This window comes from Drosophila montana, unplaced genomic scaffold (genome assembly GCF_035044405.1).
Source record: "Drosophila montana isolate Dmon_TW-CO22-7 unplaced genomic scaffold, ASM3504440v1 contig_2481_1, whole genome shotgun sequence".
NCBI classification, from domain to species: domain Eukaryota; kingdom Metazoa; phylum Arthropoda; class Insecta; order Diptera; family Drosophilidae; genus Drosophila; species Drosophila montana.
In genome coordinates, this window is record NW_026997351.1 from 2141112 (window position 1) to 2153350 (window position 12239).

Genomic DNA, 12239 nt, shown 5'->3' on the forward strand with positions numbered 1-12239 from the left:
TTCAGTCAATAAGTCAGTCAGTTAGGACAAACAAAGAACAAAATCTCGTGGGAATCGGATCAGAATTGACCGAGTTATGGAAGTGGGAAATTTCAGCCTATGTCTATATATGAATCGATTTTCATGCCTGCATAATTTATTCCAGATTTAGATGATATTTTCAACTTACTTTTCTCGAATTTGGCAAAATATTTCAGGTTATTTTTAACAACTATCTTTTTGGGAATTTAGCAAAATATTTCTGGTAATAAAAAATGTTTTTAATTTTTTTTTAAAATAAGGATATTTTTATTTGAGTGTATAGAGCTTTTTGTTAAAGCTTGTGCGCTTGATTTATTTGGTATACTTTATTTTGCTACTTTATGCCGACTGGAATATTAAAAAGTGAAAATTATTTCAGATTAACAGAACTTAATAACGTATTATTGTCTAATATTCAAGATCGCGTAAATTAAGGTATTCGATTTCTGCAATACTTATTTTTACTCTTAATGCTGCCGCAGCTTTAAGCTGGTGAAGACTTGAAGCCCATTTGCAGCGCTATAAGTTACCCCCAACCCTACCGCGTATCTCTATTACTCGTTGCCGCAAATGGAAAAGCACTTTCGCGCTGAGTGTGTGTGCGTGTGTCTGTTAACCAAAATCAAGCCGACTATTTTGCATACGCAAATAAAAATAAATAAATTGAAATACGTTGGGCGTCGGGAGCGTAACTCCCACTGCCAACACTACCACCCCCCGTGAGCATATAACACGCATGTAAATCGACGTTTTACAACACAAATGCCACCTGTGGGGCTGCCAGCCGCCAGACCCGTTAGCTAGCTGTCAGGGGTGTAGTTGCCAGCTTACAGGTAAATTTGACTTTCTCCACATTTTTTTTTTTTTTTGGGGTAGTCGTTGGATGTAGCTTTGCCAATTGTTCAAATTGCATGAGGTCTGCTTTTACCTTTTTCTTTATTTTATTTTTTTTTGCAGCTTTCTGTCTGCGCCATTTTGCATATTTTCCGATTTTCAGCACGCCAAAAATGGGCGTCGTTTGTGCTTCACTTGACGTCGCTGCTCTAAACATATATATTGGATAGATGTGTATGCAGATTGATTTTCTTTCAGTCAAGCTTTTCAATCGTATGTGCATTATCAATGATTTTCTTGTTTAATTAGTTTTCTATGGTTTTCCACAACTTTGTATCTCATAACCTCATAAAGTATACATATTCTTGGTCAGCATCAATAGCCAAGAGATCTAGCCATATCCGTCTGCCTGTCCGTTCTATCGTCTGTCTGTCTCTCTTTCCATCCATCCATCCATCCATCTGTCTATCCATCCGTCCTTCCTTCCGTCCATCCATTCATCCGTCTCCCCGTCCGTCTGCCCGTATGTCCATCTGTATCAACGCAAGGATTTCAGAACCTTCAAAAGCTAGAAATTTTGAAAATCTGAACATATTTCCTCCTTGGGCCGAGGACGAGTTTGTTTCCGATAATCGATAACTTGCCCGGTTCGGGGCAATCGATGTTAATTGATTTCGAAATCCTGTTTTTTCTGAGCACATCTCTCAGGTTTTATGAGCTAGATTCACCAAACTTGTCTATTTGAGTTTATAGCTATCGCCACCCCCCGCGTCCACAGCATAGCTTAAATGAATATACCAATTTGAACTACCCATCAATTTAAGTCACAATTTTAATGCAATTGTGTGTTTGAGAATATACGAATATTCTATGGCACAATAAAATCAACTGCTGACTATTTCAGGATATTCCCTCTTCGAAAACTTACGACTACAGCCTCTTACTTGCTTTTATTAAATTTAATGTTCGGTTCATAAGTGGAACCACAGTGGAATTCCTGGCTCAGGCTGGTTCGATGCCAAGCAGATTTGCAGCCTTGGGTTACATACACACTCGCCTTGACAGGTTTCATCCGACTTTATGGAATCTTTAAAAGAACTGCACAGCGTGCATTCATACGTGTATCAAATATTTAGATCTTACTATCTGATATTTGCCATATTAGAAACTAAATATTTCTATCAAAGCAATAAAAATGGCATATCGATTAAAGTGTTTTAATCAATTCTGTAGCTGGTTTTTCCTTTTGGGCGAGGACGCAATTACAACTAATTTACTGCCACCCCCCTGCGTATGCAATAAAATGAAATTAAATGCCATAAATCAATGCCAAATATGTTTTGCTAGCTTGCCCACAACTTGGAAGCGTTCATATTTATGGCGCAGATATATACCAATACACACAGCAGAGCGTATGGCTTGGCGCCTTGACCTTTGACCAGGCCATTGCCAGCAAACGGCAAACGCAGCTGGCTTACATTTTGGAAGCTTCTGGCCATTTGGTAAGCTCAAAGACCTTTGATGCCTATGCCATAAATGAATGAAAAAATACAATCCAATTTTTTTTATATTTTTTCCTTTATTCCTGATTAAAAAATAAATAAAATTTTCAATATGTTTTCGTTCATAAAATGTTAGGCGCCAAACGATTTGAATTCAATTTGCAATAAATTTATTTGAGTTTTGATCGAATACCTGATAAAGTTAACAAATACGTACAAAATAAACATTTTTTTTTATTTTATATATATTTTATTATTAACGAGAATACAATTATCTAACCTTCAGCTTAAGCTAGTTATATGTAGGGATTAACTGCTATTTAAACGAAAGAGCACAATCTTTAATTATATTAATTATGGCTTGCCTTAATTTTAATAATCCTGTCAGGCAGTTCCTGGGGTTGGCACCATTTAAGTCTTCACTTTCTTGTCCCAGAAAGCCTAGCTTCAGTAATGGGTCACCCAACTCTTCTTCTTACAGGAGAAAAAACTAAATAGTAAATAACAATATAATAAATAAAGTTTATTTTTTGTTGTTGCTCTGGACAGAGAATGCTGTAGCATAGTTTTTTATTAATTCGTCACTTGCCATTGTGCGGGCTCCTTGAGTGGAAAAGCTTTTAAGAGCCTGAAATTCAATATGATTCGCATTGTGCGAAGCTGTTGATTAAAGTCAAAGGTAGTTAAGAGTAGGTTAATGTACATTTGACAGTTTACAGGATTCAATACCAACAACAACAATAACTCTCAAGAAATCTTTTATGGAAATGTTGCTCAATGGCCGTGTGTACAACAACAGATTGTTCAGCGAACAATGAAATAACAGCAGCAAGGCAAGAGGAAAAAAAAACGCAATCAAATTGAAGTAAAGTGGTCAACGGCTTGTGGGTGACCCGTGGTCAGCACGCCGTCGCTCCAGTGCCAATAGCCGAAACAGAAACAACAACAAAGGCACGTGGGGTGGGAAGAGGGCAAGCGTAAGCATAGGAAACCATGCGGCGGGACCACCTGACCAGATCCAGCGCCTGGCCAAACGGCCAATTCTATGCGGCAACGAAAATAGTCACAATAAAATGCCAACTGCCAATAAACGTCAATAAATCAAACAATTGAGCGGGGCCAAGTTTTGTGACGTCGTGCGCCAAATAAGTCCAACCAACGACGTGGCTCCAAACAGAGTTCCAAGCAGTTCGAATGCTCAAAAAACAAGAAGAAACCAAACGCAGAAAAGCAAAAAAACAATAACCAGGCTTTGTAAGGCAGATCAAACTGAATAGCATGATATATATATATATAGTATATCTGGTTTGCAAATTCCATACAATTTTTCGTTGGTTCGGTTCACGTTTAGATACGGTCCGGGTTTTGTTTCAAGCCTTTACTTGTCATATATTTTCCAAAATTTTAATGAAACAATTCAATTTTTATTTTATAATTGCCCGTTCTACTGAAAATATTGCAAGCCGTAGATAGTTTCATATAGAAGTTGCGGGCTAGATAAGATATCTAACCAAAATTGGCATCTACCAAATATGGTTAGATAAATCCAATGGTTGGCAATTATTTATACTTTTTATTTTAAACATAAATATGGCTCGACTCGGGTTTCAATTGGGCTTGATTTAAAGTTCAGCTTATAAGTATTCAAAAATATATTGGAATAATGGGATCGAGAACCGGTTCGGCTTTTTATAAGTTTTGAAATTAACTGATTTTTGAAAACTATGTGATTCGATTCACTTGGCCATTACGTAAAATATTTCCTAAAATTAAAGTATCTTTTTTTCCGATTTACAAAAGAGCTAGAATTATAAGAATTAAACTTAAATGAGAAATGCTTCCAGTAGTTTATAATTTATTTTCTGTATTGTTGAGTTTCTTTTAACTACTTACATATGTTCTTCACATAGAAGATTTGCTGCGATCGACATGGAATTTATAATTAACAATTTGGGCTTTATTATTGAGAATATCAACTGAAAAATTTCAAATGAACCTTGGAACTACGGTTTGGACTGAGAATTTGGTCGCCGTTATTGGGATCAGCCTTTTTGTCAGACTTTGACGATTTGGGATGTGAGTGAACATTTTCAGTTGCTGTTTAATATTGGGTGGGTATTTGCATTGTGTGAAGGACTGACATCCAAAAGGACAATATATGTGTGCTATGTCTGTAGTATTTGTTTGTTTTGGTTGGGGTATGGTTATTTTTAGTTAAAGGCGGCCATTGGCCGCACTCTAGCGCGTATAGATTGTCTTGACCAAAGATCCCTGCTTGGCCATGGTGTCCTTGTGTAGTTGATACTGCAGCACGTAGGCGCTCTCCATGCGCAGGCCATCGCGCAGCTTGCCACCGATCTCAAGGGCAGCTGCCTCATTGCCGCCATTGGCTGTCCATATGGAGATCTTATTGTTTTTGCCACGTATATTGACAACAGCGCCGCACAGCTCGTGCGAATATTCACAGCTCTCGCCGATTAAAACAAGCATTGTGTCCAGCCAGAAGTTATCCAAATCATTCTTATTCCCTTTGTTCAAAGTGATTACCCAGCGTCCGCCCTTCACATTGGCCTCATCCTCCCACATTGGGCGTATTCCTTTCTTGAACAGACAATAGTCGCTGCCCATTTTAATCTCCGATGGCGTTTTTATATGATTTATGAGGCTCCAGAAGTTCTCGACCGTATTAAAGCTGGCCACCTCGTGCAGCATTTCCTCCCAGCTCTTACTACGATCAGTTTCCAAATACCACAGCGTCCATTCACTGTTAAGAGGATGATGCGGCTCCGTTGGTAATTGTTCCGTTTCACTGCCACCAGCCACACCAAAGGTGACCGTATCCGAGACAGTTGCATCGCCGGGCGCCAATGGCGTCATATAACCACCATCTGTGGTGCATCCACTCAAATCGGAGCGTGGAGTCGATAGCGGTGAGCAAACGCTGCTGCCACCGCTGCAGCATGTTGCATTCATGACACTCTTATAGCTGGCGCTGCTGCTGCTGCCGCTGCCACTGCGTCCGCTGGCCGAGCTCGGCTTGTTGGCCTTCTTGGTAGGGGAGCAGCTTTGCACTGGCGTCGTGGAGAACTCTTCGTTGTTGGAGCACGACTTGAACATGGTCTTTGGATTGGCAAAGTTTTTCATCTTGTAAAAGTTAGACGGATACATAATGCACGCTTACGCTGAACTCTATGGAGACAAGGACAAACTGATTGAGTACACTAAACAAGATATCAATATATTGGTGGGCTTGCCTTTGCCTGCGAATAACTTGATCTCAATTGCCGTTTTTGTGTTCCTCTGTACTTTGCTCCAAATTCAAATTTGTTGCTTTTGATTTTAGGATTATCACAACATGCGAACGATGTTATTTCTGTTCTAGAAAGCAAACTGTATGACTGATTTATCAGGCGCCGCATACTCGACATTCTGAATTCCGTCGAATACCATATCAGTTCAAGCTAACAGCCAGCACGCCCTTCTCAACACTGTCCATGCGCCAACGTTCACCAAGTGCTGTAAGCTGATGCAATATGAATCTAGTCTGGGCACACTTAACAAACATTAGTTATACGAGTGCTTCATTGTTGCAACATTGAAACATTGGCGTGTTTAATAAAATGAACATGATGCCAGGGCTGGATAATGACTTCTATGGCTTTAACCTAACTGATCAAAACAATATTGTCACCTGGCAGATATTTCTCGATGACAAGGCTAAGGATGACGAGTAGAATATGGTCAAGGTTGACTCTCTCGTGGAGGATGTTCGTCTGCCAATAGCTGTGCTTAGGGCTGGCGAGTTACGAGTCGTCCATCCAAGTCTCCAGTTTTACGAGTCAAGGGTTACGTTCACGCTGAGCACGGGCAGCGGTCCCGTGCATATTTACGGCCAAACCATTAAGGATAATGTGAAACTGGTTTATATCAGAGGACGAAATAATAATCCTAGATACCAAAGTTCCCGCCACTCTAACCGAATCTAAGCAGCAATTCAGCTAGACCGGATTATTACTCGAGTTTTGAAGAACCTAAATACATTACAAAATATATATGTATATTGAGAAACTAAACGTGCATATCAAAAATAAACCAAATGTAAGTCAATTTTAAATACATTATTTACATATCTTATTGATCATCGCTGCTTAGATATACATAGACGTTGTTCGTTGAACACAAGATACTCCATTCTAATTACAGTTCCCTTAACTTATGCCAAGTGCTAGAACTGTAAAGTCCGCCCAGCCCTGCAAAACAAGTTTTGCAAAAAGTTGGCTGCGTGTTAAATATTTTAAAAGTGTAATAAGCTTTTTGCTTGATTTATATGTATCAATTTAAAAGCATGCTCAAATAATTATTCCCTAACAAAAGATGAATAAAAACAAACGTGAGCTCATTGAATGCAGCGTAAGCGCATTTTTTGTTTTGTTCAAATTGATGCTGGAAAATTGCAAAAAAAAAACCCTAACCAAGTAAAATCATACACGTAAGAGTGCTTGAGTTAAGATTGCTAAACTTGTAAATACCCTGCACGCTGCCCTGTTGCCCAATATAGAGAACATATTTGTAATTTTGAAAGTAACTCACCTTTTCCTTGGGTTAAATTTAATGAGTATTTAAATGTTGTATTTTCAAATCGAACGTTGCTGCTTCTAGTCAAATTGAAAGGGTATGAAATGGCTTGAACGAAAAGTAAAACGTGTAAATTTTCGAATTCTAAGTTGGCTATAGAGTCCTGGCCAAAGCCCAATTTCAATTCCAATCGCACGCAAAACTTGACGAGTTTCAAAATAAATATTTACACACACCCTCACGTACACACATCAGCACAACAGCCGCAACACACACAGGCGCACACACAAACACACACACACAGACACACACTCAACACACTTGGCCAACACGCTGGAGCAACACTTCACGCATTTCTTATTAGCTGCACTTCAAAAACTGTGCAAAGTTGCGCTCCAAACTTATTATGGCACTCGGTTGGACCTAAAAAAGAAACGGAAGAAAAGGCAAACGGAAGGAATTGGCCATGGGGAAGGGGATTAAGAGCGCCAACTTTAACTAATGGCAACATTTTTGTTTGCTCATGTCGAGTGTTATTGAGCCAAAGCAAAAGAGCAAACTTTCATTTGGCTCCGGCTGTCATAAGTTTAAATGGGGTTATTGGGCGAACAAGGAAAATCAACAACAACATCCAAACCAGTCGCAGCAGCAGCAGCACGAGCAGCAGCAGGATAAATGAAAAATGTCAAAGTCCAAGGCATGGCAACAAATCGTAGGACATGGCTGGCAAATATTTGTGCAATGGCCAAATGGAGAACCGAATCTAGTGATGGTAAATTTCAACATTTCGCAACTTTTTGCAGCGTTTTACCAATAAGTCAACAGCCTCATATTAAAGCATTGGCTACATTCTGGCTTACTTCAATTTATTATGCATTTAAGTTTAATATCTTTTTAAGCTTAATTAAGATTTCATGTTTACCCTGAAGACGCAACGCGGTCGCAAACAAAAGCAGCCGGAAGTCTCTATTTTGTTCCTAATTCAGTTAGAAAGTAGGGGTAGTCCCTCAGGCTGTAAAACGATTTAATTTTGTAAAAGTGTGACAGCGCTCATTTTTGTTCGGGCTGCCATCACTAACAAGTCCCATGGGTCAACGGTGCGTATTTTTCAAAAGAGGTTTTTTAAAATTTCCGATTTCAATGCAACAAAATCAGCTGTTCTTGCAAAATTCTTTGCCGTCGCTTTTGCTTTTGAAGATGTCTGCGCAAATAGCCCATAACTGTCTGGTTGGAAAACCCGGTTTGAAGTGGCCTTATCCAAAAACAATATAAATACTTGTAAATACTTACATGGCCTTATCCATTTTTGTATATTCCTATATTGCTACGAATGCCCTTGGACTTCAGTAATCCCTTTGAGAAATCGATTTCGCTTAAGCCCAAAAATAAGTTTGTGCCGAGGTCGAACTTTATGGTTTTAAATAAAACTCTAGCTCGAAGTATGAGAAATTTATAAATATTGCCCAAGAATGTTTAAGCTGCATGCCTCTAAGTATGCATTCACAAAATATCGCAGGTGTGTAAAACCATGTTGGTATTTAACCAAAAAGAAAACAGGTATCTGTCATTTAATGGAAGAAAGGTAGCTCCAATGGTTGAAGTATGACTGAAATAGTTATCAACAAAAATTGTAACACGCTTCTCACTTTATTACTCTACCTATCTCTCGCTCTCTCTCTCTCTCCGTCTCTCCCCCCGTTGACTCACAGCGTTCATGCAACAAAATAGAACATATCAAAACTGCATAAAACAAAACAACATGAGGCTGCCATGTTTTTTGTTAATTAAAATTGGCATAGCAGCAGCTAAGGCAACAACAAAAATGACCAAACTTTTGACTTAAAAAATGTTTAAAACGCATTTCCAAGTTGTTAGCAGACAGGTCGGGTTTTAAATATTACATACAAATATGCGCTCGGTTTTCGGATTAAGTTTTGGATTTCAATTTTTGCATCCATTTGGATAACGTGCGGATCAAATTGAAATATACGCTTAAATATCACAACAGTATATTCACATACACATATAGTAAAAAACATTTTATTTACACGTAAATATATATTCAATTTATATATTTTACTGAAATATATATTTGGCATACCTTCGTGCTGGTCGAACAGGTTTAATTCGCAGCTGCTCCAAAAAGTATGCTATACACAACTCTAAATTCAACTGTGCCATAGAAACAACTGCGAGACGAATCTTCGGCTCTACCTGACTGAGGTGATTGTTTCTATGTTAGAGAGAATTATTCGACTGGGTTCCGGTTATATTTTGCCGCAGGACGTAGCTAGATCTAAATCACAAGAACTCTGTTAGATTTTCCTGCACATTTTATGCTTTTGCAGTGCCAAAGGACTCACCATAGTCCTTTGGCTTTGCTCGTAATTATTCGTGTACCCATACACTATATAGTATATACATATGTATATATTGAATATCTTAAAGTAAGGCTAGCCTGCAACCATAGACAAAATACAATTTTAAGTATGTTAAGTCCTTGAAAGGAACTTCCAGTATGCCATTTACCTAGACATTGACTAATTTTTTATTTGGCAAGTGGCCACACAATTCTTGGGGAAGTTTGTCAAATGGCAGGGGGTGTGGCAACGCCAACGCCAACGCGTCGTCCATTCGAAAAGCGATTTATGTGCTGCCAATAAATTTACTCAACACTTTGGCCCCCAACTAATACAATATTTACATCAAATCGTTGTAATACATGAGCCACTTGGTTGGGGAGGGGGACGAACGTCCAAAATAAAAAATAGCAGTGCGTATTAATATACCCTGAACCCATTTACAATTTGGTAAAAAGGGTATAATGGTTTTGTGTAAATGTGTTTAACAGCATGGGGCTGCTTTTTCGATCTCTCATATCCCGCTCAGCATCAACAGCCGAACCGATCTAGCCATGTCCCTCTCTCTGTATGCCCTACCGTCCGTCCGTTCGTCCGTCTAACCATCCGTCTGTCCGTATGTATAGGCGCGTCGATCTTGGCTCTCGTTAAATATACAGAGATATACGGAAATATAGCCTTTGTTCCCTCTCTTTCTGATAGTTGTTAAAAACTCATTTAACGAGGTATGTTACAGTACACAGTATATATTTAAGCATAGCTAATTATAAAAAGAATGTCAAAGTTATTCAATAACACATTTCCTGTAGTTTGAAGTCGGGGACGAAGAAGCACATCCGCAGCGTATATGAATAGAAAAGAACTAAAACGTTTGTAATGACCGCTAGACGCTGGGTTCAGGGTATCACCTAGTCGGGCACTTCCGACTCGAGTACTCTTACTTGCTTCTTCTCCTTTGCTTGGGACTCGAAACGCGCAGGAAGAGTACCAAGGGTTCCGGCCGACAGGGGCGCCCCCTCCAAAGACTGTCATTTAAGTTAAAAGCGCATTTGTAAGTGCGCTGTTACTGTTCGAAGTGAAGGATGTGTGTATGTATGTGTATGTGTGTGCTTTGCAAGAGTATGAATGGAAAGGTCTGGGACACTAGACACTGTTGCTGGAAATTGAGGACTGGTGGGTATGTAAGACGCGGGTTGGGCTTGGGGTTCTGTGCACAGCCAGCTAGCTTTGGCCTGGGAGCCAATTTCAATCCCAGTTCGCTTTTTAAAAGCAAATCTGGCACAAGCTGCGCATTTCTTTGCGCATTTTATGTCTGTTGTGCTATGTTTTAGCATTTTTCTTGGCCCCTGGCACTTTATGACGGCGTTAAGTGTTAAACGGCAAACGGCCAAACCAGATCAAGCTCGGGCAGTCAGAAGCGATGACATATTTTGCTCCAGCCAACTGAAGCTTAATGTATATACTAAGATGTTTGGGCTCTTGCCGCTCAATGTTGCTACTAAACTTAAGGATATAATATATTTTAATAATATAATATAATATTGCACTGAAATATAACTCTTTTTATGCCCTTGTGGGGATTAATACATACTTGATAAATTGCAGACAGGATGGGTTTACTAAGCTGCCAAGAGAATGATCTTGCGCATATCAAGTTATTTACGAAAAATAGTTTGCCCAAACGCGACATTTATTATCTTTACTATGCTCCCTTCATATAAACAAAATCTTATCGACATTTGCCTACTTTATCATGGGAAAAATATCTTAAAAAAGAGTTTTGGTATAAAAAACATTTCTGTTTTTTAAGATAGCTGGATCTCAGTAATAAAGAGTTTCGCAGTTCTCTTTATATATCTGCAAGCCGCATCAAATTGGACTGCTATATGTTATGACTCCCATAGGAACAACAGGACGATAATAAAGCTTTTATATAAAATCACTTCAAAGCCTTATATACTATCTCACTCATAAAACATACTCATACCTGTTTAGTTCTATAATAATTTTATGTTCTCTCTTCGGCCTTCTGTGATATCTAGATATACACATAGCTTAACCAAATTTGACTTTACCTATTTACTGATATACCCTGTAGAACGTTGTGCAAATGTAAGAAATGTAAGAATACATTAATATAATTGAGCCAGCCATATTTGAATGTATGGCTGTAGAGGGTCGGATGTTGGGGACTCGGTCAAGTCTGTTTTTTGAAGGTACTCGGTACAGGGTATCTTCTGTTTAATCACTCTCGCTTATACTAATTGATTTTGTCTATTTACGTGCATTGTTATTTGTTATTTAAACAATGCAATTAATTAGAAGAGCAGCAATTTTTGTTATTTCAGTGCACGTATTAAATGAATACACAAAAATGCACATGCAGCAAATTGATTGAATATTACACAAAACAATATAAATATATTATAAAAATTGTTATTCAAATAGAAAGTTTGTAAAAGACTAAAGCAACAAAAAAAATAAAATAAAGAGAGATATAAAAAATATCCCATAAATTAATTACGCACACATATATTTATGTCCATTTGAATGTGTAAATTCAATTTAATTCAATTTAAAAATATTCAAAGTCCAAATACGTAGAAGCAAAAATTCGCATAGATCTGCATCAATCAGAGCTCAGATTGAAATTATTAATGCCCGATTTAAAACTCAAGTGCATGAGACTAGAGAAATTAAAAGAAGCCACCAGAGAGAAATGTATTTCTCTTAAATGGTTAAGATAGTGCGTAAAACATTATGCCCCAATTCATATTCCCGCAACATATAGTAAAAATCTGCTGAGTTTTTGTGAAAGACTTTTACATACATTCACATTCACTTTGAAGCTTTCACATGCAAACAAATCAACATGAAAACTGATAAATAATGATAAAGCGACCTTGATATGTAGATTTCAGAGCCATATAAAAAAATTATAACACTT

The 12239-nt window shown here is 38.2% G+C and overlaps 2 protein-coding genes across 2 annotated transcripts in view; one reads left to right on the plus strand and one right to left on the minus strand.

The window, feature by feature from the left end:
* LOC135428513 (transcription factor btd) overlaps nt 1-12239 on the plus strand; it is a 73835-nt gene that overhangs the window by 32804 nt on the left and 28792 nt on the right. The gene's annotated exons all lie outside the window — the stretch shown is intronic.
* On the minus strand, nt 4181-5545 carry eIF4E7 (eukaryotic translation initiation factor 4E7). The gene is made up of 2 exons (XM_064682519.1): nt 5539-5545; nt 4181-5477 (listed from the first exon to the last, which is right to left on the minus strand). Exon 2 carries the CDS (start codon nt 5472-5474, stop codon nt 4596-4598), a length of 879 nt encoding a protein of 292 aa, XP_064538589.1. The 5' UTR covers nt 5475-5477; nt 5539-5545; the 3' UTR covers nt 4181-4595.